Here is a 27,019-nt window from a genome sequence, read left to right as displayed (position 1 = left end):
AAAAGCCACCTCGACGAATTTTTCTCTCCTTTCGCATATCGGGAACTGAAGTGAGATAGCTTTCTTGCTTGAAGCGTGCAATTATTCACACACATCTTGTACATATTTTCCTAGTGCTTAATATTTCCATCGCTTGACCATTATTCCAGTCACCAAGGCCGAAACGGCCATCCTAGATCAGTGCCAATACTCCTGCCCATGTAATGCAACCGCGATGCCACTGGAGGGGTCTGTTGATAAATTGGAGAAGCATGTGATGGGAGTGTGGCAGTGATCCTGAGCACGCAGAGTTGCTGACCTCCAACAACGCACTTTATCGGCACTTCATGGCAGGCCTTAAGAGTGAGCATTAGTGCTACTGCGCGTGGCCCCCACTGAGAAACAACTTTAGCCGTAATTTTGCTTTCATTTGTTCTGGCGTTTGGTTTTCTGTCCCTCATCCTATCGTGCGCGCTCTGGAACAACTGGCTTCCAATATTAGTGGGTATGTGACCTTTCCACCGTGGAATCCACATGGATTCTGTCTTAATCTGTCCCATCTTACCAACAATTTGGGCGCCGTCGACTTCACGCAGCGCTTATATTCTTCCTGGCGCCCTTTCCGAATGCTCTCGCCTCAGCATGCACCCGGTCATCCGACTTTTCCGCCGAATATGATAACACATCCCCCATCATTGATTTTGGCAGGTTTACTACCTCCATTATGGTAGCCACTGGATTTGCACTGCCTATCGTCCTGGCACACTCCCAAATCATCCACCCATGGGCCTCTTTCATGTCAATATTCGGCGGTGCACTGGTGTACGGGACAATTATGGCATATGCTGCAGTATTCAAACAAGACAACGATGAGTTCTGAGTCATCATGGAGCCTGGGCGTTGTTCAATATATATATATTCTGCTCGCGCGCCCGCGGTTTGACTGTATTCTTCCCGGCAGATAGCAGTGTATAACTGCATGTATGTATTGAGTGCTCCCCCAAGGACAAACACAATTGTGTCATGGGCTAAAAGGGTTGGCACTATCTAAGCCATCGGTAGGCGTGCGACGTATGGTGCTTCTTAGAGGTGTGTCGATGAACGGAAGATATCGTGTGAAATGCATAATAATACAACCTTGGAATAAGTCATCCTAAACCTGTTTCCTGAGAGTCCGATGCTGCTTCCCCGCTAGCTTGCAATTCTTCGAGTTTCCGTCGCTTCCGTTCAAGATAGCGCTCTCTAGCGCTGATAACCGCCTCATCATCATTTTTTCTTTTCACCACACGCTCTCTCGCTTCTTGCTCCCGTTCTTTCTTCGCTTGCGCGACCCTCTCTTTCTCCTCCTCAAGCTGAGATTCGATGAGGCGTTGCTGCCGCTCCCGAATCTCCCGTTTAGTAGCGGCTGATCCAACTGCTGTATGCGTGTTTATGGGCTCGTCAGTGGCCTTCTTGGTGCGTGAAGAAAGCAGCCCCCCGAGCCGTCGAGTATTAACGCCACTCAAGTTTAAACCAGCAGATAGAAGCTCTCGCCTATCGACAATCTGGCTATCATCGTTGAGCTCAACCTCTTTCCCTTCGTCGCGCGCGAGCTGAGCAAGAAGGGCATCTGACTTAGCAGCCGGTTTGAGAGGTTTTGTGATGGTGAGGTTGGCAGGTACATCAGGAAATGTGGGTCCTTTGACTGTGGTTGCTGCCACTGAGGCTGCGTGCTCCTCTTCAGACTGTTGCAGAAGCTGAGCGTAGAAATGTGTCATGCCCCCCGCGCCTCGCTTGGTACGCTCTTGTTCTGTGAATTTCTGGGTGAGAATCGTTTGATGGTGAAGCAGGAGTCTCACTCACCTTCTCGCTCCTTTTCCTCCTTCTCTGCCTGCCTTACCATTTCCATTTGCTCCTTGTATGCCTGAGTTACATATCTTTCTTTGTCGGCGTACATGTCGCCTTCTTGCTCACGTTCTCGCTGAATCATAACTTCTTCTGCACGTATACGATCGAGTCTTCGAGTTTCTGCAGATGCCAGTAAAGAGCCAATATATTTGGGCTTTGAAAAAGAGTAAGAGTCGCATCCCATGAAATAAGGGAAATGATGTGCGCACTTTACGCTCAGAATCCTCTGATACCTTCGCTGCCTTTGATTTGGCTTGAGCCTCCTTCATTTGATCGTACACCTCGTCATATTCGTATACAGTCGGGTCGATAGAAATCTCTTTCTCCATCTTCTTCTTAACAGCCCGGTTAGGGCTGCCATTTGTAGCAGATGCTGAGACGCTGCGAGCCGCGAGGTGTCGATTCACATCTAGCATTGCGGGCCGAGAGTCCAGAGCGGTTGGAGCAGCATCAGTGACGTCGTCATCCTCAAAAGAGCCGAAGACAGGTGCCTTCCGCGTAAGGGGTGCAGGAGCGGCTCCTCCCTTTGGTTTTGGCTTGCCAAGGGCGAAGGAGAGTTTCGTTGACATGTTGCTCCTTGTTTGGGTCGGCGCCGATGTACTCCTGATTTGACCAGTGGCATCGTGGTTAACTCAAACTAATGGCGTCCCGGCCACCCGCAACAACCAACCCGACGCCGACACCAACACCAACACCAACGCCCACCTCGATCGCCGGAGCATCTCCCACTGCTTCGTCACCATGGCCACCGAAGCCGACAGCAGGCGTAAATCCCAACATACCAACCCTGGTTCCTCGCTCTCAACCTCCTCCGCCACTCCCTCCAGCTTCTTTCTATGGCTCGACCAATCAACCGCGCTACTCCTCCCCTGCTTTCCATCTTGCCCTTCCTCCAGCGACTCAAACTCACTTCCAAGCGTACGTGCCACCAATTCAGACCCAAACTCCCACCATCGCTGGCACGGCGCCAGGATCTACTCCTGCTGGTACGCCTGTGCAGCAAGCTAGAGCGGTTCCTCCGGGAGCACGAAGGGGGCAGTCGCTTAGAGGGATATTTACGAGAGAATGTAGGACAACTGCTTATTTATCAATTCCTGTTCTTCTACTGAAGTCCTATGCGGCAACCCATGCAGTGAGGGCGTTAATGTTTGCTTTCGGTGACGACGCGAGTCCAGCTCCGGATTCAGTCAATGTAATGGAGGAGATTGTTATAGAGTTTATAGAACAGCTGGCGAGTATCCAACCCACCCGCAGTTACATGAACGTTTTTTTTTACATGTCGAACTCTCCAGTGTACAACCGCGGTGCGAGGGCAAGCAAAACCCAAGCTGACTGCCGATGCCCTAAAGTATGCACTGGATCGGCCGGCGGATGCTGCCAAACTTGGTCGCTTGCACGATCTCATATACCATCAAAAGACATTAGCGGAGGCGAGAAGCATGTTCAAGGTTTGATTATGTATGACATGCTTTATGTCATTCCATATAATGTGCTTGGGACCGTAAGAGTAAAGTTCAAACAGCGAAGTTGAGGGTGAGCGAACTCAACATAACAGATCTCATTCTTCCATCGCACCGTTCGCCTGTTCATCCTGTTCTCCGCCCCTCCCTTTCTTGACCTCCAGGGCTCTTTGACCCTGTTCCGATGCTTTGGACAGGTCTGGCATAAGTTTTGAGCCATTCTTCTGACTCCCAAACTGTAATCACATTATTCGTCAACTCGAGTACGAACACAGAGTGGATCCACTCACTGGCCCGCCCGAATGCTGGAGTCTGAGCAAGAGCCCCTTTTTGGGGGCGAGCAAGATTGACCCGAATTACCCTGCCACTGGAAGGAGCGTGAAAGCTGAGCCAGCAGCCGGACGTACCATCGCACTTGCCTGAACACATTCAAATCCATATTATCAATTGCATCTTGCGCGTCAAGGGCATTAGAATATGTAATGAATGCATATCCTCGATGTGGCCCGGGAGCTAACTGGGCGCTGTCTGTAAGCGGCGCGTTCGAAGCAAGTGATGTTTGAACATGCCGTTTGGGTTCTCCCGGTTGTCAGATGATGCGGTGGGGATCTGTATATCGATGATGTCTCCGAAAGTTGAAAAAGCGTTTATCAGCGCTTCTTGATCGGCCTCTTCACTCAATCCACCGATGAAAATGGTCTTTTTGCTTTTTGCGCCGTCCTCCATGTTTGCGATCAGTCGGGTCACGTGCGATCGCTGCACCTCATTCAATCCTCGGACCCGATGAAACTACTTAGTTAGATTTAGAGGGAATCCGGGCGATCGTGCGGAATGTTTCGCTGCTGCATGTTCATCTACGCTTCCCAGTTCTGAAAGAGTTGGTCGATTAAACCAACCTCAACAGAAGTTTAGGTTGAACGAATCGCGTGGAAATTAGGAAATTGATTGCGACTCCCATCCTCGACGCTGCTAAAAGACAGGGCCCGATCTCAATCCTTACCCTCGGTGGGTGTGCTTTATTTTGCAATAGGCGCCACCAATAGAATAACGATCTCCAGTGAAAGCCTTCGCTAGAGAACTATCAATTGGCCAGTATCTTCATTTTGGCCCCAAATGTCTTTCAAAGGCAATGATTCCAACTCATCGCTTGTAGATGAAGTTCACCAATCCTCTTGTTATTAGGTCAACGTAAACCCAAGCGGCATCATGCTGCCCAGCGACCACCGATACGGTACATTTTAGATTGTGTCGAAATCCCCCAGCGGCCTGAATTGAGACCTATTGGGAAGGAAGTTGCGGCATCATCCGCACTGAATCCACAGCTCCTGACGCCGCCCTCTTCCCAAACAAGAACTTCAACAGCTCCGCCAACAAAGGTTGCCCGTCGCTCATCGAAACGAAAATCTCCCGTCGGTCGTCCCTCACTCTTGTCTCCCCAGACACCATCACCACCTAGTTTGAAGAGGGGAAAGCAGGCACCGAGAAGGAGCGGGCTTCCGATCTGGAAAATTTGCCCAGTTGTAACCGAGTTAGAAGATTGTCTGGATGGATCGTGTTGGATGGTACCGGAGGACAGCGCTATTTTCTTCTTGGATTCAAGCCCATTCGGGAGCGACTTTCCACTAGCTCCCTTGGATGAATGATGAGGGATGGTGGACGTCCATTGTTTGACCCTAGCCAAATGTTATGCACATGTATCTGGGTGCTTATCAAGAGTATTATGTAATGACAAATAGGCGCCGAGCCTGTGCAATGTGATTGGGTCAAGTGTACCGTGACTCCGCTTGTAGCTAACGGAATAATATGCGTGTTTCGCGATAAACACTAATATAGCATTACAGATTATTCGCCGGATTACTAGTATGGTGACGGGGAAGGAAGTCCAGTTTCCTCTGCTTGCAGGGAATTAGATTCTATCATGATGCCCACACCAACTTTTGACGTCGTCTAATAAATGAAAAAGATTAATTCGGGGGGCGTTGGATTGTCAAAGAACACACCTTGACATGGTCAATTTCGCCAGCTACAAGGAACGCAAATGTTGGTGCGAGCTGTTGCTCAAGCAAGGCAGAAACCTTGCCAGATGAGTCAAGCTGAGCGCGGAAAGTTGCCGTTCTTAAATTGTATCTGGCGCCTACGGTTGCGACGGCATCGCGTCGGAAGGGGGATACTATCACTTGCAGATCTGCTGCTACCTCAAGTTTCTCTCCAAGCTTGTGCCAGTATGTCGCTTGCAGAATACCAGCAGGCTGCAATTGAGCGGTAGCAATCCATTCTTTAGCAGCATATTTGGCGAGAAAGGACGTGCTGAAATCGGACGGTTGTCCGGGGAGTAATGCGGAATGATAGAGAGTTTCACAGCCGAGAGCAAGGTTTTTGGTCACGGACTGCAAATAACTCCCGACATAAAGTCCACTAAGGTCGGTTGGGGATGGGTTCACGGTTTTAAGATTCCAACTGTAGTCCGAGCCTTGGTGATCCTGCTCAACTTGCAGCATGCTGTGGCCAACTGGGGAGCTCGCAATCTGGGAAGGTTTTAGGTCGTTTGCGTAAACCAATCAAACGAACTGACTTGGGCCTGCATTTTAGTGACACTTGACGGCGTCCACCCATAATTAAACCGCGAAGAAATGTTCCCTTCGTGGTCAACGTTGCCTTGCATGAACACCTGTAAATATGACTTTAAAGTGGACGAGGACATTGAATGACGGAGCAAATTTACCTTGTTGCTGGCAAAGATTGCGCCAAAGTTGTACTGGGAGGGGTTGGTTTGGGAGGCAAGTGAAAAGGAATGGGTAACTTGGAAAGCAGGGTTCATCGACAACCCCTTTGTAAGGTCCGCACGAGCCCCATCAAATATGAAGTTGGTGAGATGAGTACCTGCACATTCTGTGAGAAATGGACTTGGACAAACAGGTGCACAACCCACTTTTCACCTCTTTTTGGAGATCCTCTATTTTTCCAGGATTTGTCAAACCCAGTGTATTTTTCCGCCACGACATGAAGCGTGAATATCTGCCAGGAGCAATGTCAAGCTCTAAAGGTGGTTGAGGCGACAAATAAGGTCGCGAACCTGAACGTGATGGGAGACGCCCATGTCCACAATCTCGACGAAGACGTGGGAGCATCAACCGAAGGAGGCTGATCATGCAGCGGAACGCCCGCTTTTTCGTAGGGAATGGACAAAGAAGACATGCCGATTTCACCCTGACCCAGTGCGAGCGGAGGAAATTTCGCGGGGATAGCCGGACACCTGTCTTGGATCCGTCGCGACACGCCTGGTGGCCACTCGTGTTTGCCTGCACACATCCCTCGCACACGCAATCGAGTCATCAGGAGAGCACCCGATACCCTTTAGAATACACTAGACATCATCATGGCGTCGACAAACAACATCAAGGTCGTTTGCCGGTGCGTTCTGCTGCTAGCGTGGACGCGCCAATCAGTATGCTCATCAGCGCGTGTCTATTCTTTCGAAATTCTGTTGAAATGATCATAAAAGGTTTCGGCCACCAAATGCCATGGAGTCTCGCGAAGGGAGTGAGATCGTCGTATCCTTCGATAGCAACCTGCGAAGTGTACAGATGAAGTCTGCCTTGCTCAGCACTGGGCCCGAGAAGGATGGATTCACTTTCGATCGGGTTTTCCCCATGGAAACCAGGCAGTATGAAATTTTTGACTATGGCGTGCAAGGGTATGTTATCCAACCCGACGATTCCCATGCTGTGACTTGATTCTCACCATCCTCAGGATTGTCAAAGGTGCGCATTTCCTGGGCGCATGTGGCACATGCATTCTAAAATTGGTCGAATTATTTAAGATGTCCTTGATGGCTACAACGGAACGGTATTTGCGTATGGCCAAACCGGATCTGGGAAGACGTTCACCATGATGGTATGGGATGCCACACAAATCATTAGAATCGCCTGAAACAATGCCTTTAGGGTGCGGACATCGACGATCCGGAATTAGCAGGAATTATTCCTCGTATTACCGAGCAGATCTTTACGTCCATCATTGAGTCCGATGCCAGTATCGAATATCTTGTCAAAGTATCTTATATGGAAATATACATGGAGCGAATACGGGATTTATTAGCTCGTAAGCTGCCAATGCCTTCCCCCTCCAACATTGATACAGGACTTCTAATGCGTATTAAAGCCGCCAACGACAACCTTCAGATTCACGAGGAGAAATCAAAAGGCGTTTACGTTAAAGGACTCTCGGACTACTATGTTGGCAGTGCTAAAGAGGTCTATGAAATCATGAGACAGGGTGCTTCGTCACGCATGGTCACTGCAACGAGTAAAGCGCTTCGCCCGTATCCACGCCACAGTTCAGTTGCTCAAGGACTTCTAATTAGATATGAACGCCGAAAGCTCACGGTCGCACTCCATCTTCCTAATTGCGATCAATCAACGAAATACAGAGTCTGGCGCCCAGAAAACTGGAAATTTATACCTCGTAGACTTGGCTGGTTCCGAGAAAGTCGGCAAGACTGGGGCATCAGGGCAGACTCTTGAAGAGGCGAAAAAAATCAACAAATCCTTGTCAGCCCTTGGGATGGTCATCAACTCATTAACGGACGGAAAAGTAAACATATTTGTCATACTTCGCTGTCTGAAATACTCACACTAACCTCCAGTCAACGCACATCCCATACCGGGATTCTAAACTTACTCGTATTCTTCAAGAGTCTTTGGGAGGGAACTCAAGGACTACCCTCATCATTAACTGCTCCCCTTGTGCTTTCAACGAGGCAGAGACTCTCAGCACTTTGCGGTTTGGCATGCGCGCTAAGACTATCAAGAACACTGCTCGTATCAATGCTGAACTCTCCCCTCTTGAGCTAAAGAATCTCTTGAAGAAAGCTCAACTCTCCAACTCTTCATATCAAACCTATATTACCGCGCTTGAAGCGGAGCTTGCTGTCTGGCGTTCGGGGGGCTCCGTTGAACAAGGCAAGTGGGCCAACCCCGAGAACGCCAGGGTCATCGGCGGCGGAAAGAAGGCTGGTACAACGTCATCCACCCCTTCATCATCTTCTTCTCCACGGCCTGCTACGCCCGTGAATCCTCTAATTGACAGTCTGCGTTCCGAAATGATTGACAGCCGTCCTCAGACGCCCACAGTGGTGGGGCTGGACAAAGATGAACGGGACGAGTTCTTGAAGCGGGAAAATGAGTTGACTGATCAATTGGCAGAAAAGGTAACCCTTTGTGCTTCTTCCCACCTCGTTCGGTGCCGACCCCACTTGACCTCTAGGAAGCTTCTTTGGCGGCTTCGCAAAAACTTATTGCCGAGATCCGGGAGGAGCTTACGTTTATCAAAGAACAAGATTCCTCGTTGTCAAGGGTGCGCATTTTCTGCTAGCCGCAATGTCCCTCGTTCGCCACTCGTCTGAAATGCCCTAACTTTGCAGGAGAATGAGGCAATGTCCGCTCAGCTCAACGAGCTTCGGATGCAGATAGAGCGATTGGACTACGAAAACAAAGAAGGCGTTATTACTGCGGATATCCTTAAGGAGCAGAATGCGGATCTCTCGAATGAGCTCGAAGAGCTCAAGAAAACGATTCAAGAATTACGGTCCACGCAGAAGGATCCGTCAGCGGAGGACAAGGAAAGAAAGAAGGCCGAGAAGATGGCACAAATGATGGCACAATTCGACTCGGTATAATCTTCGCCACGTTCTTCTGTCTGTACTGTGACTAATGCTGTCTCCTTGAATAGCAGGGCTTTTTCTCGGACAAAGACGATGCCCTTCGCGACACATTGGCCAAGTTGGACTCAATCGAATCTGATGATGCCGTCACGAAACTCACTGCTGATGACATCACCACACTAAGACGCCAGCTTGTTGAGAGCCAAATTCTTGTTCGGGACACATCTGATCGCCTTCGACAGACTCAAGAAGAAGGGGAGCTTGTGAATCGCCGAAGAGATGAATTAGAGCAGCGATTGTCTACCCTGGAAACCGAGTATGAGGAATTACTGGAGAAGACAATTCGTGAAGAGGAGGCCATGAATACAGATATTGCAGACTCAATGGCTGATCTGAAGGTCCGTCCCGCGGCGCTGGTTTTTATGGTTACGAATCTTTTATCTCGTTCAACCCTTTTAGGCCAAGCTGGAGGTCCAGTATACTGCTAAACGGGAAGCGCATGCAAGCGAAGTCCAAGATCTCAAGCAGCAGATCGAACAGAAGAATGTTGAAATCCGTGGGCTGAATTCATCCCTCGATGGATTAAAAAGTGTTAACGAGGAACTGAAGGTATTCATTGGCGCATGTCGTTGCCCACTCGAGTTACTCAACTTCACACACAATCTAGCGCGCATTTGCTGTGACATCCGCTGGTATTGAGGGTGGAAAAAACCTCGCTGAAAGTGCCAAAGATTTGGAGCGAGCCAGAAAAGCGATTACCGTCCAGCTTACCGAATTTGAGGGTGTCAAGAGATCGTTGATGCGTGACTTGCAGAACCGTTGCGAAAAGGTCAGTTCAAGATGGCAAATTAGCTCCTCCCAGGGTCACTTTCAATTGGTTCCATAATAGGTCGTTGAGCTTGAAATTCAACTGGACGAAATCAAGGAACAGTATAACAACGTGATACGCAACAGCAACAGCAAGGCACAACAGAAGAAGATGGTATTCCTGGAACGTAATCTGGAGCAGCTGACCATCGTACAGAAACAGCTGGTTGATCAAAACTCAGCATTGAAGAAGGAGGCAGGTATTGCTGAGCGTAAACTGCTTGCGCGCAACGAACGAATCCACAATCTTGAGGCTTTGCTCCAAGAAGCTGACCGTCGGCTCGCAGCACAAAACCACAAGTTTGAAGCTCAGCTCCAGATAGTGAAGCAGCGACTGGAAGAAGCTCGGGGTAAATTACCTTTTCTGGCAAGCGAGATCATCGGGACGCTTCTAACCGAGATATATTGCAATATTTCCCTTTATAGCCAATGCAGCGAACAAGCCTTCAACAACGTCGTCCCTCAGCTTTGGTCGTATTGCCAAGCCATTACGGGGAGGGGGAGGAGCTGCCCCAGTGCCATCACCAGCTACTGGGCAGGGATCCTTCTTGTCGTCCAATCCGAATAGTCCCCTGGGACGACTGCAGTCTGAGGAGAGGTACGTGACGTTTCAAGTTTGAATCGACTTATTGATCACAATGATTTTTCGGTCCGGTATTTTCTACCTTGCAGCGGCTCATGTGGGTTTTTCCCATACTCTTCTTCTACTAACAGCCCTGACACCCTCAATTCCCCAGCAAAACGCACGTCGTGGTTTTTCAGCAATGCTCGTTAGAGGCATGCGCCCCATTTTGTCAGTGATTTATATATACCAGTGCACACTTTTTGCCACTCGTCTCCTGCTACTTACGTCCTCCTTCCATATAATAATGATTCGCCATATTTGTGTTTAGTATTCCATGAGCCTCCTATTCTACAACCCTGAACTCAGTGAGAAATTAGTGCTCGTCGGGGCGGTTACCAGTGCGTTGGGTGCGAAAGTTTGAGAAATCCCGCCATGAACTTGAATCCGAGCACGGCAGCTTTGGGCCATTTCATCAGACCCTTCCTTTGCCTTCTCCATTCTTCCCTCCCCATCCACTCCCTTGTTCACTTGGACGCGTCCTGACTCGTGCAACTTGCTGTCTCCCTCATTCCCCATCGCTCTGGCGCTAAATCGTCTTGTTTATCTAGTCCTCTTTTTAACCGTTATTTTCGCCCAAGTCTAGCTTCACAGGCGACCCTGTTGCGTTAACACAGCGCAGAAGGTGTCTTCTAGTTAATTGGAGGTATGTCACTTATCGTTGGCAATGGTGACGAGCCAAAAGGCTCATGTGTGAATTTCACTTTTTTTGTAAGCGACGTTTTCGGCGAATGCATTCCACTCGTACTCCTATGAGAACGTCCCCAGCGTCGGTTGGTCGTTCATCCCGAGCAGTCTCACCGGATCCGGCGGTAAGTGGTCCCCACACATGCCCCTAAGCCGTCCCTTTATTCGTCAACATAGGTTTACAGCCGTGCGCTGACTCCTAGCATCAATATTCAACGTGCCTCTGGCCCTTCCCCCAGCGGGGGGCAAGGGGGCAACAATGCATGGCAGGTTAGTGTTGCTTTCCCACCAATTACACCGTGTTCCGTGCCACAGATCTGGTTCTACTCCAAATAACATGCCGTCATGCTTTTGCAGCAATGGCCCCGAGTTATGCCCTTATCTACTCCCGCATCGCCTTCAAGAACTTCTGCCCCCCTCCCACCCACTGGAATGTCGGGATCCCCCTTCACATCTAGTGGTTGGCGTCCAATTGTTTCCACTTCCGGCGATGGGAAATCAAGCAGCGAAAAACAAGTGCCTAATGATTTGCAAGTTAATACAAACCTAGTTCGTCCGTTTCGAAATCTTTCTCTGGTACGTGCTTCATGTGCCTTCCTCGATATTTTCCCCTCATTGATGCCCCTGCCTTTATAGGAGCGCCCGACTTCAAAAGGGAATCCTCATTTGAATTTTCAGCACATTGGACACGAGCAAGCAGCAGCGAAAGGAATGACACTCTCACGTCGCGATGATTCAACTGGAAGAAGAGTTGTCAGTGACTCTGATGCCCGAGGGGGCCTGGACAACACACGCATTGACGACAAATTACTTTCGCTTTCACCTGCCCCAGCTGTTTTCCCCAGTATAAATGGTCCTTACACTCCGCCCTCCTCACACACAAACATCCATTCCCGTGACTCTCCAGTTCCCCAAGCCATCGGGCTGCCAGTCGGTGGTCCAACCAATACGGTGGATCTATCACATGCAATCTTGGCTGCGCCACTCGTGAATATGATGCCCAGGGTAGGGTTTCCGCCTCCAGCTCAAGTCGAGATGCCCCAGGCTCATTTCCTCGGCCCAACCATCGCTCCGCCACTGCTTCCAGAAGCATATGGGGTGTCTCAGAACGTAGCACCTCAGCACTCGCTCGGGCCGTCCAACCATCTGATGTTTAATTCTAGTGGTCATCCCAGTCTGGTAAATCGTTACGGCCCACCTCAGGAGCCGAGTCCTTCGCGGGTCCCCCTATTTTATCCAGACTTTAATTCTGCAACCAGCCCTCCATTCTTTTATCCCCCACCCCCTAATGTGTTATTTCAGACGCCGACTGTGCCGGTCCCCAACTTGCTGGGTACAGCAATTGAGCGACAAGGGTCCGTAAATAGGAAGCAATCTGTGAGTAGACTTGCCGCGAACCATCCCTCGTCACCAGATTACCTTTTGATTCACCGCTGATCAATTGTTCAACGTCTTTCAGTTCGTCCAGAACATCTCTAATAATGCGTACCACAACATTGTTCTTCCTTCCCCAACCCCGTTTTCTTCCTATCTACCCCACCAAGGACGTGATTCTTCCGTCCAACCACCAATGCCTACAACCAATGGGCAGTCCCAGACAGTTCTACAGTCGCATAGACATGGGGTGGTTGACTCTAGGCACAGACGTGCCTTCAGTGCCAATGCCCAACTTGGCTCCGCCCGTGGACCGAGCAGCCAACTGCTAGAGGACTTTCGAGCAACCCGGTTCCGACCGTGGTCACTGAAGGTAGTCCCGAGTATTCAATCTAGCAATGCTCGTGTCTCATCCCCGCTTAGGACGTAAAGGGTCATATTGTGGAATTCAGCATGGACCAACAAGGCTCGCGCTTTATTCAAACAGCTTTAGATGCATCCTCAGCTGAGGAACGGCGGGTGGTTTTTGACGAGATACATCCAAAACACACTCTAAATCTTATCACAGATATATATGGGAATTATGTAAGTTGGTCCTCAATTTCGTTCTTTGTCTATCTTATTAAGGGTTGGTTTCGTCGGCTTCAAATCCAGGTTGTCCAGAAGTTCATCGAAAGAGGGACGCCAACACAAAAAAATTTGGTCGTCGGCGCAATGGAAACCAAGATCGCCAAACTCTCTACGCAGACCTATGGATGCCGTGTAGTTCAAAAGGTGGCGTGGGCGTGGAATTGTGCCCCAAATTTTACTAAAGACTCACACCGCTGCATAAGGCCATTGAGTGTGTCGCGACTGAACAGCAGGATCAATTTATTCGAGAGCTCAATGGATTCATTATTCCAATAACGAAGGATTCGCACGGGAATCATGTAAGCGAGCAAATCATAATTTCGGTTGCAGGTTGACCCTCGACACAGGTGATCCAAAAATTGATTGAACGAGTCGATCCTGAACGTTTCCCCTTCCTTGAGACTTTCAGGCTTCACGCATTCGAACTCGCCAGTCATCCCTATGGGTGCCGAGTGCTCCAACGTTGCTTCGAGTTTCTCTCTTGCATTTCACGCGCGCCTCTCTCAGAACAGCTCGTCAGGCACGCCCCTGAGCTGGCCACAGATCAATTTGGTGTAAGTGTGCCGTCCTCTTTCTCTTTGCTCGCAGGAGGGCTCACGCCCTGTTGGATAGAATTACGTCATTCAGTTTGTCCTAGAAACTGGCGATCCAGGTGAACGTGCTGCCATAATTAGTCGCATGAAGGGGCGAACTATTGAGCTCTCAAAGCATAAGTTTGCGTCGAATGTTGTCGAGACAGCCTTACGGAAGGCCAGTTCTTCGGACCGACAGGATATCATTGCAGAGATCATGACAGCTACTCCAGACGGAGACAGCCCGATCACGGCCATGGTGAGGGATGCATACGCGAGTATGTCAATCCCTTCTATCGCGTGACGTCTTTTAACGTTCACTCTCAGATTATGTTTTGCAAACCGCTCTCAAGACGGCTGGGGACCGGCAAAAGAAATTCCTAGTTGAGGCTGTTCGTTTCAGCCTCGTCGCTACCAGACGTTTCACAAACCAGTACAGCAAGAATTTAACAGCCAGTCAGTCTAACTTTTTGTTACTTCATGCCATACCGCTTCGTTCTTACCAATACTTCCAGTTGAGAACCTCATATCCAATGATCCACTGCCATCGACCCCTCAGGCATCTGCCTCCAAAGCCAAAGCCAAAGCTAAAGGCAAGGCCGTTAGGTTCTCCGATCACAACACATTCCGGCGTCATTGATACCACGAGGAGTCCTCCTGAGGCTCAAATAGTATATCTTTTCATCTCCCGTTGCCCAACCTTTCAAAACCCTGTCACCCCGTACGATACCTCATGCTTTAGTTGGACACTTGGCGCCTGTTATTCTACCATGCTCTAACCTTTATCTCATGCACATGCACTCCTGCCTCCCATTTAATGCTCTGACTCATAAGCTTTACTCGCCACATTCCTCTTCCACTCTTCAGCTATCCTTCACCTCTAGCTCTCAGTTGCACTCATGTGCGTGAGGCCCGAAACGATTGTAGAGCGCTTTCCGACTGGAAGCGATTTGAATTTTGGCCGTCGCGCCGTGCACTCTCAAGTCGTTTCCCAATGCAAATAAGGCAAAAGCAGATGAACTCGGATCGGATGCAAATCTGGCGGTCCCAGACCATGAATAAGCACTTGGACATTAATTCTTAATTCCACAATATTGTTCACGAAACTTTACTCCTGTTTGTTGGTCAATCTTATCGAGAGGAAACCTATATAGTAACACAGTCCGGCTTTGCAGGAGGGGGATGGTCTACTGTATATATGTTCTGGTTGATATATGCGGTTTGTTATTACTGTTCGGGGCACCATTAATTTTTGCCTGAGCCAAGACAACTGCCGCAAGTTGCCGTGGAGGGTCACGAGGTTGGAGACACGACACCTCGTCCATGGCAGAGCCGGGTAGTATAGGCGGCCCAGACACGCAGCGAAGCGTTGAATCTGCTGCATCGCTATTCGTTGATGTCGACGGCAATGATGCAGATTTTTTCTCTTCTACCTCTGGGATACATACGAGCTCGTCTCCTGATGTCACTCAGTCTTCTGCGTCTAACCTTTTCGGACCTAGTAATGATGTGCAGCCGTTACCCTCTCAGGAGGTCTATGAAGGCCATGCTCATCACGATTATCAACACCAACAAGTATTTGATGAAACATATATGCACCCGCTCGACGATGAACGTGACGATGCCCATTATGCTCACAATGTACCTTCCATCCAACCTCCGTATGAACCCTTCGGAGTCGGCGCCCCTACGACTTCTGCTCAGCCTTGGAATGCATATGAGCCCGTTTCACGGCAATCTTCTAGAACACAGTTGATCCCAAACAGTCATGTCTCTCAACCTCATGATATGAACCCATTGGTACCCACGACTCAGGTCTATGACGGCGCGGCTTCTTGGTCACACAGTTCTTATAGTTCTGCTCAGGGTTACTTCCCTGCGGAAGGTGTGTGCAATTATTGACACGAACTCCACTATACCAATTCCTCGCGAACTGTCTCACACAGCAGCTGCTGATCCATATGGGACCATAGACATGACCCATGGAGGTAATTCTATCTAGCACTCATTAGTACTGCCGTTGATTTGCGTCTTTAAGGAGCTCCTCAGCAACACAATGTATTTTTGAGCAACGGAATATCACCCTACACTAGCGCCCATGCACCTAGTCGTGATCTTTACGCTCCTATGAACGCCCACTCTCAAGGAACCTCTGTGGCTTCCCATCATTTCACTCCACCATTTGTTCCTCCTGCAACCCCGCATTTTATTGACTCTCAGCCACAGGCTGTTGCCTCCTACCATGCTCCTGCGTTCTCAGAAGCGGCTCCATTACATGGGTCTGCAACTAGGATCTCTGCTGCACCGGTTGATAATGGTGTCTCTAAGTACAGAAGCACATCTTACAATGCGTACGACCCGCCCATCCCCTCAGGAACGGCGAGGAGATCCTCCATGCATTCAACGCGCACGGGTGTCGGGTCAGTCCCTACACCACCGCCACCTGTTCCTCCGATACCTTTGAACCTACCAAGGTCAAGCGATCTTCATGAGCCACATAGGCAACATCTCGATACTGACATTACCTCACCTCCCGTCCCATACTCCCGACCCGGAGCATTAGGACGAATATTACCGTCTCCCCCTCGTCCAAAATCATCGGGGCCTCTAAGAGCGGCCCCAACTGCTCCCAGCGGTCGTTTGAGTGATCTTCCTCCGTCGACAAACGCCCACTTACAACGGCCCCTTTTGCCCCCTACGACAAGCAAACAATCGCCTCCACTTCCTCGTCAACCGTCCCCTCCGTCCCCAATTCGGGGATCTGCGCCAATTTCTGTCTCAACGCACGAGGGCTTCGCGTATTCAGTCCCAGACAACATGCGTTCAGCGATAGACTTTGAATATCACCATAGACACTCTGAGCAGTCGCTGCAAGGACCACTCGCTTCGGGACCGATCAACCATGCCAATGCTCCACCAGGATCCGGTATTGCAAACTCTTCTCCCGACGATGGAGGGTTTGATTCTGCGTTAAACAGTATACATTCACTTGGTCAAGTTCTCAACGGGCCTGGGGTCCAGAACGGTGAACCCACTGTTCCGCATACCGGCGTTGTACTCGGCGAATCACTTACGCCTGATCCTACGATGGACAATGTACAATATGTGACATATTCCCCGGAGCCATTCCCCTGCCCCACAGGAGCTTCGGACGAGATTGAAGCTGTCTTTAACCCGGCTCAAGCCGGACCCGCCGCGGCACCTTTAGTGAGGACATTTGAACAGCAGTTTGATGTTGGCGGCGTAGTTTCGCACTCTATCAATGCATCAGCGTCAGAAGCAGATGGTACGGCGGTGTCGCAACCTCCCGAGGGGGATAGTGCACCCATCTGGTATGACCCTTATGCACCTCCAAAATCGGAACCACCCCCGTCAACCTCATCAGTCCCGCTATCTTTACCACCGCTAGCTCCCTCTCTGTCTGCTCAGCCCCAACATCGTTCATCTCAGTCATCAACCAGCTCAACTATGTCCGCCTATGCTCCGATCCCTTCAATCAGTGCGCACGGCGCGCCAATGCCTGCTACGATTCCACACCCGCGGAACCTAGCGCTAGCGGCTCTCGAGTCTTCGTACGTCCCATCGTTCTCAAATCCGGACCACACCTCTACCCCCTCTTCGTCTTCTGTCCCCGAATCAACACCTACTGTCAGAAGCGTCTACGCGCCATCTCCATCCCAAACTGCTGAAGATGACCCACGGACCAGGGCTCGTGTCCCTATTTTCTGTTTTGGATTTGGTGGCCGCGTTGCTTCATGCTTCCACACACAGTTGGACGCTACTACCGGGGTGGATATTGCACTAACGGGCAGGAGGTCTTCTCCTATCTTCATCAGGACTCTAAAATCTATCATCCCTTCATCTGCTATTGAAATATCTACTTCTGAATTTCCTGGCCCTCTGTTCACGGGCCCAAGTTCGCTAGCAATCATCAAACCTACCGCCGGGGGGGTCATAAAATCAAAGAAGTCGGCGGTTCTCAAGTACCTGTCCGAGCGAGTGGAAGAAGTTGAGCGAGGACTGGGATATGTGTCATCATCAAAGACGGATGAGCGCTTTTCCGTTCAGGGGCTCGCTGCACTTCTTCGAGCTCTATCTGTTATGGTAGAGAATGATGGTCAGCTTTCCGGGAGGTGAGGGAGTTTGCTTAACCCCTTCCGGGTTGTTTCGTTCCACAGGCACTGATTGCATGTGACACAGCCCTGGAATAGATAGACAGGTCCGTGAAGCATTAATGTCCAGTGCTACTTCCTCGCTGGCCCCTCATTTGCTCGCAATGCCATCTGGATCGTACGGATTCTCCACGCCTCTTATCGATCGACAGGGAGCTAATGACCAGTCGAGACTGGCAGTGGAGAAAGATCCTCCGATTGCCACATATACCGTCCGCTCTTCTTGTCTCGACAGGTTACAGGCATATCTTCTTGTCGGAGATCGGCGCCAAGCTTGTTACTATGCGTTGGATCAGAAGTTGTGGGCACATGCTATGCTGATAGCCAGTAGCTTGGACAAGGAGATTTGGAAAGAAGCGGTGAATGAATTCATTCGCAGCGAACTTGGGGTTGCAGCAGGAGCAGAACATGGAAAAGCTTCAAATGGCCGAGAAAGCATGCGAATTCTCTACAGCCTCTTTTCTGGCCAGGGTCCCACTTCTAGTACGTTGTCGTATCGATTATTGCTATTCGTCCTTAATTTTCCGCCCGCGACAGTCCAAGAACTTTCTCCTCCGAAGAGCCTAGCGAAGTCGGCCGAATTACTTCAACCCGCTGCTCCTTCGTTGGTGCACACCCCGATATCCCCCAATTTCCCAAAATTACCGATAACATCCAGTGTCTCTTCTGAAGCGTTATCGAGATGGCCTGAGACAGCAGCAACCGTTATCTCCAACTTCAGCTCTGGGGAACATGCATCTACTTTGACTAACCTTGGTGACCGCCTTCTCTCGAAAGGTTGGATCGAGGCTGCGCATGTTTGGTATGTCCTTCCGGGGTTACGGTGTTTTTGATGTTGATTTCCACTGCTTTAGCTATCTTCTGTCCCCTCAAAATTCCCCCATCAATGGAGTGGGTTCTCCATCTGGACGAGTTGTTCTGTTTGGGTGCGAAAACCCTGCGACTCTGAAGAATATTAGTGCGAACTACGAGCCCATCAATCTCACTGAAGTAGTTGAATTCGCGCTCTCGTTGGCTCCATCGTCAGGGAAAGACGCCTTTGCAGGCCTACCACATCTTCAGGCGTACAAATTAGCGCGGGCTCTTCAACTCGCGGAATTGGGGTATATCAAGGAAGCTACAAAGTGAGTCTTACATCACGCTTCCCTTCAATTCTAGACCCTTAACATGTATGCAGGTATTGTGAGGCTATTTCTTCCGTCATGAAGGGTTTTACTCGGCCGTCGCACTACTTTACATTCACCTTCTTTGAGCTGCACAAGGAGCTCACTGAGAGATTGAGCGGTGTCCCGGACAAGAATACATCATGGATCAGCCGAACGATGAAGAAACCTACAATAGACTCCTTGGGGACATGGTCGTTTGACAAACTGACTAAATTTATCGAGGGAGATGACCCATCTCCAGGTCCCGAAGCGAATGAAGCCACTGCCAAGACAAGTCCTGTCAGTGGAACCACACTCGGTGTTGGACCATTCTCGCACTACAGTGAGATCTCGTCTGCGACTACATCGCAATTGCCTTCACCGACAGGATCGACTAAAGGTTATTCCATTCCGTCGGGTCCATCCGCTCCACCAGCGAGGTCGGGTTCTGCGATGTCAACCCGAACTGGCAATGTTCCTGTCGCCGCGCAGATCGACCGAGCTGCATCAGCTGCTGAGTATTTGCGACCCACGCGCACGTCGTCTCCCGCCCTTTCCGCACATCGAGCAGTTTTCTCGGCGGGGCCATCGACCACAACATTTGGTAACAGCAGCAGATACCAGCCAGTTCCTTCCACAACATACCCGGTCAAACCCACGAGCAACGGGACACCAGCTTTTGGCGCTAGTGGAGGTGGAGGCTGGTGGGACGATCTCCAAAACAACAACGTGGAATCTGAAGGTGCTACGCCCGTTGCCACTGCTTTCCGAATCAACGGAGATGAGGAGGACAAACAAGATGAAGGCAACTTTGTTTCAGCCATGGATACGTGGCCTGATGCGGCTACACCCTCACCCAATCCCGGTGCCTCGCCTGAGGCAGTTTATCCTATTCGTCAGATCGAGGATGGCGATGAAGAGGATTTGGGCTTTGGGAACAATGCTCACAAGAAAAAGAAACAGGAAGGCGATACGCCAAAGTCAGAAGTCAGCGATTCGAAGGCTGAGAAACCTCCAGCGGAAAGCAGCTCCGCAGCACTCAAGGAGAAGCCCAACATTCCTGGTAGGTTAAGTACTATCTTTCCCATATCAAATGCTCACGTTCTCCAGATCCGCCTCCTTCCAGAGGGTGGTTCTCTGGCTGGTTCAGCAAAAAGGACACCACCAGCCCGGCTCCCGTTCGGGCTAACTTGGGAGAAACCAAAAATGCATTTTACTTTGACAAGGAATTGGGCAAGTGGATAGACGGCAGGGTAGGCAAATTCAATCACATTTATCTGGGGATGAACTCATCCTTTTACAGGTGGGTGCATCCTCAGCACCAGCGCCCACTCCACCCCCTTCAAGAGCCCGTACCGTATCTCCTAGCACTATGAATGGTGGTCTACCAAAGCCCAGCTCCAAACCGCCTCCATTGAGCAGTGCCACGCCGCCACCCCCTCGCGCCCAATCCTCAATGGGCTTAAGTAGCACTAAACCCCCACCCCCTCCAGCATCACTACGGGGTCCCTCCGGACTATCGGCGTCGTTTATCCCGCCAACCCCTGGCTCAGAAGGTACAGATGAGACACTTCCCGCTAGGGCCAAAAGTGCGCAAGGGCAGCGTAAGAACGCCCGGGCACGTTATGTGGACGTTTTTAATAATCCGCCACCTTCATGAAGTTTCTGTTGCATATGCCGTATTTAATACCCGTTCACATTGCATCTTTTCATATTCCGTCTTCGTTCCATTCGCACTGGTTTATGATTTGAACTTTGTTCGAACCTTTGGTACCATCAAACTAGACCTCCCCCCAATAAGCTCTGGACATGACTGACCCCGCTGTATTTGGGCACCTGCTCGTAACGTTAGATGTAATTATGGAGTGTGAGATCTGACAGGACCGCCAAATTTGGTCAAAGGCATTATGTAATTAGTCTTCATTTTATACTCCCACACCGTACGAGCTACGCGGTAAAACTACTCATTTATTTTTTGGAGTAGGAAAACTGCAGTCTGCTTCTTTAAACACCCTCGTGCACTCATCGTTCGTGCGCAGAACGCTGGAAAATCGACAATTTATGTTGGGATGGTAGTTCACTGGGTACATTGAAATAAGATGTACTACTGCCGCTATCATTAAATGAAGGTCCAATGCCCGCATCAAAACCATCTCTAGCCCTTCCCATCGGCCAAGTCGACGTCTATATGATCCCGGCATCTTTAAGCCCATTATGCATGTAGTGTCATCACCGCTGCAAAAACCAGTTGGATCTATGGTCAAGGACAAGACCAAAGGCATTCATCGGGCATCAGTGACAGAATACCAAACAAGGTACAAACATTTCCGTATCAGCGGCCTGTGTCAGGCTAGAAGACCAGAATCACCATTAACCCTACACAAGACCAAACAATAACTTACTGAGGATAAATGCTCAACCTCGCCTTGTTCGCCTGCGAAAACTTCCACGAAATGGACTCGGCTACCTTGTTCATATTCCTCCCGGCCGTTTACTGCGGAGAGATACTCTAAAGCTCCCTCAGACCCCTCACTATACTCTTAGAAAATACGTAACCGAATCTATAAAGTGAGAATTCCCTGTTCCGTTACCTATTCCTGCCGTTGTAGTATTACTTGCCATTAGTCCGCCACAGCCACAGCCACCGCCGCCACCTCCTCCGTTGCTCACAGACGATGAAGATGAAAAACCGGCCCAACGGATTGGAATGCGATTTGTCCATTAACGATTGCATGGATGGAGAGATCGGGCCAGAGAAAAGCGATAAGGATGGGAAGAAGAGCGGCTGAGACGAAACGGATGTGTCTTCGAAGGAGAGGATCGATATATTCGTAAGTCAGACGTTGGCAGGTCATGGCTGTGCGCAGGGAGTTTGAATAGGAACGGGAGATGCGGGGAGTTTGCCGAGTCGAGTCTGACACACTCATCACCCATTGACGTCACCACAACTAGCGCTCTTCAGACTTCGCGCTCCATCGGTGACGATTCCAATCGCTGGACCGGAGAACCTTCAGCCGTCTAATATAGTTCCGCACTGGACATGCACACTTAGGCGAATACTGCCAACAATTCAACATCGCAACGAATGCGCGTGCGGCGCACAACACATCTTAGCCGTCTGCCCCCTACACAGGGGCCACAGACATATGTTAGGTCGAGGCCGACAAGCCACCTACGAGCGGCTCATGGGGAAACCCAAAGGAACTCTCAGACTCGCGGACTTCCTGAAGAGATCCAGGGCGACGGAGAAGCACAGAGGAGGGAGTGCAACCCGGAGAGACTCAGGATGGAAAGGATACCACACGCGACCGAGATAGTCTACTTAGACAATACCAGCTCAACGTCACTTTGTTTTCTATCTTCTTTCTCTCTTACAACCAGACAATACACCCCGAACCCACATGCCCCGAGGACCCCTTACCCCAAAACTACAGTTGCGGACACGCAAAGACAAGAAATTTTCTACAGCAGGATTCTTTGAATCAGTTAGCTTTATTTTGTCAAAATTGGAACCCTTTTGACAGGATACGCATAAAAACACAATCCTTAGATTTTTCTCTATTTTTTCTAGCACCCCGCAAAAATTTGAGCTGAATTTTGGAATCCTTATTTAATGGCTTTGAGCATTTCCATGTATGTATCTACAAAATCTGGAACAGAATATACGCTTTCAAGAAGAAAATGTCAGCTTTGAGCTTGGTTGTGCTCTCTCATATTGCGTGATTGCATCGCTTCAGCAAAGGTAGGGGCTCCAGTTATCGTTATCTTTATCACTTGAGTCTGAAATATATTCAATGCCCTCCATAGGTTGTTTAAAGATTGAAGTTATGCTGCCTGCTCTTGGTGGCATGTGTAGGCACTTGCAGTCGGGTCGGAACCAATTCAGGTTGTTTCACGAAAATTGATTTTTGATGCCTCAGTTCAATTACTCCTGCTTCCAATTTTCTGTAATCATCATGTAGACCATCAAAGCTACAAAATGAGCCCCAGATTGCACCTGGGCGCTTATTTTTTAGCACCCCGCAAATTTTTCGAGTCTGACAAAAAACCAAATGCTTGTTTTTGGGCTTCTGAGTGTGGATAATGACTTCTATTGCTAACTTGTGCATGGGCAAAGGTGTAACGGATAGCGCGGCGATGGCCCTGACAGGAAGTCAAAGCTTCTTGATTTGAAGCAAGCCAGTAGATACAAAAAACCCTCAAAAAAAAGGAGGCAATGGGGCAGGTGGAGGGTAACGATGAAGACAAGTGAGAGTAGCAGCAGAGAAGCGCCAACAAAAGAGAAGAAGTGAAGTTACAAAAACAAGGCATGAGCCGAAAAGAGAAAGACACCATAAACATCCGGGATCCAACTTGCAAAGGGTAACCAAGGCTAACTGCCTTATCCAATGCAAGACCAAATATTCAACACCAACCAACCACCCTAACCAAAACTAATAAGAGAATTAGTTAGAAATATACGTCAGAGTCATAGAAAAAGGAAATAAACTCCAGCATGTGTGGACACAAGAGAGATAAAAGACTGTAGAGCAACAGTGTGCAGCAGATGCAAGAGGTGGTGGCTGAGAAGCCAAAGCGTACCACGGACACAGAAGAGAAGGCACGGAGGCTGAAGCGCTCTGTTGTTTGAGCAAGACATGACAACGCGCCGGTACGCATATCATGCCCATATCGGCTATCCGATATGATACCCTTTTCCCATGTGTTTCGTGTTTCACTGTTGATTGCCTTCCACATGTAGCGCTGTCGCATATCTCATTTTCTTATCACTTTTGTCTGATATCCGTGTTATTACTTTGACTACTTATACCGCTGTGCGGTTACAATATCAAGTTGGTTGTTCCCTGTTATCCGAGTGTCCCCACTGAGAGCTACATAACAACAGGTTATGAGCCCAGCCTAGGGCTTAACCACCACAACTCAAACAAGACTCGACGCTGCTTACATCTAAACCTCGCGCTCAACTTCTAGTCGACCTAACCCATGGCTGAAGACTTGGTATCCCTTGGCAAACGTCTCCCTATCTTGTCCGGGAAGGAAAACTACACTCAATGGAAAACCAGCATGGAGGATATACTGACTTACTTGGATCTATGGGCTTACGTTCAAACCGGTTACACGTTGCCCACTGATGCGACTCAGAAGGCCACAGCTGAGAAGGCACAGTGCAAGGCGCTTACGTTGACAAGGTGCTTACGTTGATTCGTCTGCAAGTATCACCGTTCGTCCACACATTTGTCATTGATTCTCAGACCCCCAAGGCGGCCTGGAAGATCCTCAAAAGGGAATTTGAGGTGACCGGCACCACATCCCACATATTCCTTCGCCAGGAGTTATACACAACTTGCATGGCCGAAGATGACAACCTGGACATGCATGTCCAGAAGATGCGCACAATCTATAATAATCTGTGCATAGCCGGTGATAATATTCAAGACTCAGAGTTTGTAATGGCGTTACTTATCTCACTCCCCACCTCCTGGGATAGCTTCACCTCTACCATTGAACTCAAAGATCTTGACTCTACGGACACTGCTGTGAAGAGCGCCGCTGCTGATTACATCCTTAACAGGATTAAAGGCGAAGCCAACCGTCGTCAATCGTGCAATACAGAGCCATCCAACTCCGCATTCAATTCCAAATCCGACCAACCAAACAAAGACAAACAGAAACCCGATCGATCCAACTCCGAGTGCCGCTACTGCCACAAGCATGGACATTGGGCCAAGGAGTGCCGGAAGCGGATAGCAGACGAGAAGAAGAAGAATTTGGCAAATGTCTCCTCTCAGGAGCAGGAGCCGAGCTTCTCCTTCATTGCATCTGCCAATCCTGCTGTCCTGGCTGGTAGTCGATGGATTGGAGATACTGGTGTGGATGACCACGTTGTATCTGAGCGAGAAGCCTTCTTTGACTATGCAGAGACCCCTGGCCAATTTGTGACTGGCGTAGGGGGAGCTAAGGTCCCCATCCGAGGATGCGGGACTGTTGCAACAGTAATGCATGCTGGGGACTCTTCACAGATTGTCACTCTCCACAACTGTCTACACATTCCATCATCCCAACCCAACCTCCTATCCCTTTCCCGTCTCGACAATGTCGGTGGTACCATGCAAACACAGTCCGGCCAGATCAAACTTCTCACGCATGATCGCACAACACTCTGTGATGGCCGAATTCAAGACCACCTCTACCGTCTCGACATGCAGACTGTCGTGGCCGATGCCCCTTCCATACTAGCTGCGATTTCGGGTGATTCTTCGCCCAAAAGTCGTACCTGGGAGGAGTGGCATCGGGCCCTCGGATATCTTAACCCGTCCTCGCTCAGGACGATGAGGGACATGGGAGTCGTTGAAGGCTTGGAGGTTACCCCCAATTCCACTCTGAATTTCACCTGTGAAGCCTGTATCCAAGCTAAGCAGACCTCGAGGCCTTTCCCCAAAGAGTCCAGAACTAAATATAAATCAGTCAGGGACTTAATCGTCACCGATGTCTGGGGTCCGGCTCAGGTTCTAGGCAAGGGCGGGTATCAGTACTTCATTTCATTCACCGATGTTGCCACCCGTTTTAGCGTCGTAGCATTCCTTCGTCAGAAATCCGAATCAGTTACTCAATATCGTCGATTTGCTGCTTGCATCCAGACTCAGTTCAATCGTAAAATCAAAGCCATCCGGTTTGATAGCGGCACCGAGTATCTCAACGATTCGATGAAGTCTTTTCTCGCTGAACAAGGAACTATGTACACGACAACCGCTCCCCATTCCTCTGCCCAAAATGGCATTTCCGAGCGTCTGAACCGCACCGTTCTAGACCACTCGCGTGCCATGTTGTTCGATTCCCAACTCCCCAAGTCCCTCTGGCCCTATGCCGTATCATATGCCACTTTCCTGAAAAACCGTACCCCAACGCGCGCGCTTGATGGCCGAACTCCATACGAGTCCTTCTTTGGAAAGAAGCCAAGTGTCGCAGGCATTCAAATATTTGGGTGCGATGTTTGGGTCCTAGACCAATCTGGTAAGAATGGGAAGTTAGATCCCTGTTCTAACAAGTTCAGGTTCTTAGGCAACTCAGAGGAGACCACTGCCTACTGGTATTACAAGTCCAGTGGGGAGGTTGCGAAGTTGCGGAACGTCATTTTCCCTAACCCCACCCCTGAGAGTCCACCTTCCCTCCCTCTTCCACTGCCATCGCCTGAGGGGGAGATTGCTGAAAGTGGACAGGCGACGCAGGAAGAGGGGGAGCATGCTACCCACAATCCCATTTCCCTTCCCAAACACTCTGAACCTCCTTCCAATCAGTCCAACCACCCCATCCGCCCATACCGCACATGCCGCACTCCTCTGAATGAGCCTTTCCTCAAGGTTGTCTCCGACCATGGTGCTGTTCAATCAACGGTACAGTACTCCCATTGCAGGGACTGTGACCCTGTTGCTCTTGCAGCGTTCACGGACGAGAAACCCGAGGTCAAGGACGCTCTTCAAGGACCTCATGCTGAGCACTGGCGGGCCGCGATGGATGCCGAAGTCGCACAGTTACTAAACCTGGACACTTTCGAACCCGTACGTGCACCTGCGGATCGGAAAGTTATTGGATGTCGATGGGTTCTAGCTACGAAGAAAGATGCTGAGGGGGAGATTGTGAAGTTTAAGGCCCGGTTGGTTGTGCAGGGTTTCGCGCAGGTTCCGGGGATGGATTATGGTGAGACTTTCTCACCAGTGATGCGGACTGAGTCGTTCAGGCTCCTGCTGGCACTTGCTGTGCAGCTAGACCTGAAGATTCACCAGATGGATGTCGTAGGGGCGTATCTTAATGGGGAATTGGAGGAAGAAATATATATGAAGCAGATACCGTGGTATGAGGATGGGACGGATAAGGTCTTGAGGCTGAAGAAGATGCTCTATGGCCTGAAACAGGCAGGCCAAGTCTGGAATAGACGTTTGCATGCTGCTCTCGTCGATCTGGGCT

At 49.8% G+C, this 27,019-nt stretch overlaps 10 protein-coding genes across 10 annotated transcripts; 7 read left to right on the top strand and 3 right to left on the bottom strand.

Annotated features, from left to right (window-relative positions):
- Nucleotides 1–209: 209 nt before the first annotated feature.
- Nucleotides 210–1,044, top strand: EI90DRAFT_535636 (vacuolar protein sorting 55). Its single transcript, XM_039067751.1, has 3 exons — nt 210–342; nt 392–484; nt 576–1,044. Exons 1-3 carry the CDS (start codon nt 327–329, stop codon nt 857–859), a joined length of 393 nt encoding a protein of 130 aa, XP_038918057.1. The 5' UTR covers nt 210–326; the 3' UTR covers nt 860–1,044.
- Nucleotides 905–2,522, bottom strand: EI90DRAFT_2970765 (uncharacterized protein). The gene is made up of 3 exons (XM_039055698.1): nt 2,076–2,522; nt 1,822–2,020; nt 905–1,768 (listed from the first exon to the last, which is right to left on the bottom strand). The coding sequence occupies exons 1-3, from the start codon at nt 2,433–2,435 to the stop codon at nt 1,128–1,130; spliced, it is 1,200 nt and encodes a 399-aa protein (XP_038918056.1). The 5' UTR covers nt 2,436–2,522; the 3' UTR covers nt 905–1,127.
- EI90DRAFT_3051789 (uncharacterized protein) lies at nt 2,443–3,562 on the top strand. The gene is made up of 3 exons (XM_039059879.1): nt 2,443–2,933; nt 3,000–3,097; nt 3,159–3,562. The coding sequence occupies exons 1-3, from the start codon at nt 2,507–2,509 to the stop codon at nt 3,318–3,320; spliced, it is 687 nt and encodes a 228-aa protein (XP_038918055.1). The 5' UTR covers nt 2,443–2,506; the 3' UTR covers nt 3,321–3,562.
- On the bottom strand, nt 3,291–4,082 carry EI90DRAFT_3280352 (RNA-binding domain-containing protein). Its single transcript, XM_039066758.1, has 5 exons — nt 3,892–4,082; nt 3,734–3,850; nt 3,617–3,693; nt 3,485–3,562; nt 3,291–3,462 (listed from the first exon to the last, which is right to left on the bottom strand). The coding sequence occupies exons 1-5, from the start codon at nt 4,050–4,052 to the stop codon at nt 3,425–3,427; spliced, it is 471 nt and encodes a 156-aa protein (XP_038918054.1). The 5' UTR covers nt 4,053–4,082; the 3' UTR covers nt 3,291–3,424.
- A 7-nt stretch (nt 4,083–4,089) lies between these two features.
- EI90DRAFT_535623 (uncharacterized protein) lies at nt 4,090–5,130 on the top strand. Its single transcript, XM_039067750.1, has 3 exons — nt 4,090–4,331; nt 4,385–4,452; nt 4,509–5,130. Exons 2-3 carry the CDS (start codon nt 4,440–4,442, stop codon nt 4,967–4,969), a joined length of 474 nt encoding a protein of 157 aa, XP_038918053.1. The 5' UTR covers nt 4,090–4,331; nt 4,385–4,439; the 3' UTR covers nt 4,970–5,130.
- A 53-nt stretch (nt 5,131–5,183) lies between these two features.
- EI90DRAFT_3121638 (eukaryotic porin-domain-containing protein) lies at nt 5,184–6,521 on the bottom strand (the record flags this gene model as incomplete). Its single annotated transcript, XM_039063422.1, has 6 exons — nt 5,184–5,273; nt 5,327–5,851; nt 5,899–5,994; nt 6,049–6,206; nt 6,256–6,341; nt 6,400–6,521. 6 exons carry the CDS (start codon nt 6,519–6,521, stop codon nt 5,184–5,186), a joined length of 1,077 nt encoding a protein of 358 aa, XP_038918052.1.
- Nucleotides 6,522–6,702: 181 nt separating this feature from the next.
- EI90DRAFT_3280350 (kinesin heavy chain) lies at nt 6,703–10,630 on the top strand (the record flags this gene model as incomplete). Its single annotated transcript, XM_039066757.1, has 16 exons — nt 6,703–6,737; nt 6,829–7,024; nt 7,077–7,080; nt 7,147–7,220; nt 7,271–7,427; nt 7,488–7,631; nt 7,690–7,919; nt 7,972–8,535; nt 8,592–8,681; nt 8,749–8,997; nt 9,057–9,386; nt 9,448–9,597; nt 9,656–9,817; nt 9,878–10,205; nt 10,291–10,453; nt 10,570–10,630. 16 exons carry the CDS (start codon nt 6,703–6,705, stop codon nt 10,628–10,630), a joined length of 2,937 nt encoding a protein of 978 aa, XP_038918051.1.
- Nucleotides 10,631–11,509: 879 nt separating this feature from the next.
- EI90DRAFT_3121636 (armadillo-type protein) lies at nt 11,510–14,380 on the top strand (the record flags this gene model as incomplete). The annotated part of the gene is made up of 10 exons (XM_039063421.1): nt 11,510–11,740; nt 11,801–12,541; nt 12,624–12,911; nt 12,962–13,123; nt 13,193–13,312; nt 13,372–13,467; nt 13,516–13,722; nt 13,781–14,018; nt 14,068–14,196; nt 14,256–14,380. The coding sequence occupies 10 exons, from the start codon at nt 11,510–11,512 to the stop codon at nt 14,378–14,380; spliced, it is 2,337 nt and encodes a 778-aa protein (XP_038918050.1).
- Nucleotides 14,381–15,687: 1,307 nt separating this feature from the next.
- EI90DRAFT_3051778 (Sec23-binding domain of Sec16-domain-containing protein) lies at nt 15,688–20,965 on the top strand. Its single transcript, XM_039059878.1, has 8 exons — nt 15,688–15,728; nt 15,779–17,873; nt 17,941–18,395; nt 18,450–18,714; nt 18,767–19,036; nt 19,090–20,120; nt 20,168–20,310; nt 20,361–20,965. Exons 1-8 carry the CDS (start codon nt 15,716–15,718, stop codon nt 20,715–20,717), a joined length of 4,629 nt encoding a protein of 1,542 aa, XP_038918049.1. The 5' UTR covers nt 15,688–15,715; the 3' UTR covers nt 20,718–20,965.
- Nucleotides 20,966–21,097: 132 nt separating this feature from the next.
- EI90DRAFT_3051777 (uncharacterized protein) lies at nt 21,098–21,937 on the top strand. The gene is made up of 3 exons (XM_039059877.1): nt 21,098–21,407; nt 21,460–21,618; nt 21,677–21,937. The coding sequence occupies exons 1-3, from the start codon at nt 21,272–21,274 to the stop codon at nt 21,844–21,846; spliced, it is 465 nt and encodes a 154-aa protein (XP_038918048.1). The 5' UTR covers nt 21,098–21,271; the 3' UTR covers nt 21,847–21,937.
- The last annotated feature ends 5,082 nt before the right edge of the window (nt 21,938–27,019 follow it).

The sequence above is a fragment of the Cantharellus anzutake genome (genome assembly GCF_015039405.1).
Source record: "Cantharellus anzutake strain C23 chromosome Unknown EI90scaffold_16, whole genome shotgun sequence".
NCBI lineage: Eukaryota > Fungi > Basidiomycota > Agaricomycetes > Cantharellales > Hydnaceae > Cantharellus > Cantharellus anzutake.
The sequence above is the reverse complement of the archived record's forward strand: the minus strand, read 5'-3'. Positions and strand labels throughout refer to the sequence as shown.

Coding starts and splice junctions, on each gene's coding strand:
- EI90DRAFT_3051777 (XM_039059877.1), top strand. CDS start 21,272: ATGCATGTAGTGTCATCACCGCTGCAAAAACCAGTTGGATCTATGGTC. Junction 21,408..21,459: donor TATCAGCGGCCTGTGTCAGG/CTAGAAGACCAG, acceptor ACAATAACTTAC/TGAGGATAAATGCTCAACCT. Junction 21,619..21,676: donor TAGAAAATACGTAACCGAAT/CTATAAAGTGAG, acceptor AGTATTACTTGC/CATTAGTCCGCCACAGCCAC.
- EI90DRAFT_535636 (XM_039067751.1), top strand. Junction 485..575: donor CTGGCTTCCAATATTAGTGG/GTATGTGACCTT, acceptor GACTTCACGCAG/CGCTTATATTCTTCCTGGCG.
- EI90DRAFT_2970765 (XM_039055698.1), bottom strand. CDS start 2,435: ATGTCAACGAAACTCTCCTTCGCCCTTGGCAAGCCAAAACCAAAGGGA. Junction 2,021..2,075: donor CAGAGGATTCTGAGCGTAAA/GTGCGCACATCA, acceptor TCTTTTTCAAAG/CCCAAATATATTGGCTCTTT. Junction 1,769..1,821: donor GGAGGAAAAGGAGCGAGAAG/GTGAGTGAGACT, acceptor AGAAATTCACAG/AACAAGAGCGTACCAAGCGA.
- EI90DRAFT_3280352 (XM_039066758.1), bottom strand. CDS start 4,052: ATGGAGGACGGCGCAAAAAGCAAAAAGACCATTTTCATCGGTGGATTG. Junction 3,694..3,733: donor GTGTTCAGGCAAGTGCGATG/GTACGTCCGGCT, acceptor CGCTCCTTCCAG/TGGCAGGGTAATTCGGGTCA. Junction 3,563..3,616: donor TCCAGCATTCGGGCGGGCCA/GTGAGTGGATCC, acceptor ATGTGATTACAG/TTTGGGAGTCAGAAGAATGG.
- EI90DRAFT_3051789 (XM_039059879.1), top strand. CDS start 2,507: ATGGCGTCCCGGCCACCCGCAACAACCAACCCGACGCCGACACCAACA. Junction 2,934..2,999: donor AGGGATATTTACGAGAGAAT/GTAGGACAACTG, acceptor CAACCCATGCAG/TGAGGGCGTTAATGTTTGCT. Junction 3,098..3,158: donor TAGAGTTTATAGAACAGCTG/GCGAGTATCCAA, acceptor CGAACTCTCCAG/TGTACAACCGCGGTGCGAGG.
- EI90DRAFT_3051778 (XM_039059878.1), top strand. Junction 18,715..18,766: donor ATCGAGGCTGCGCATGTTTG/GTATGTCCTTCC, acceptor CCACTGCTTTAG/CTATCTTCTGTCCCCTCAAA. Junction 19,037..19,089: donor TATATCAAGGAAGCTACAAA/GTGAGTCTTACA, acceptor ACATGTATGCAG/GTATTGTGAGGCTATTTCTT.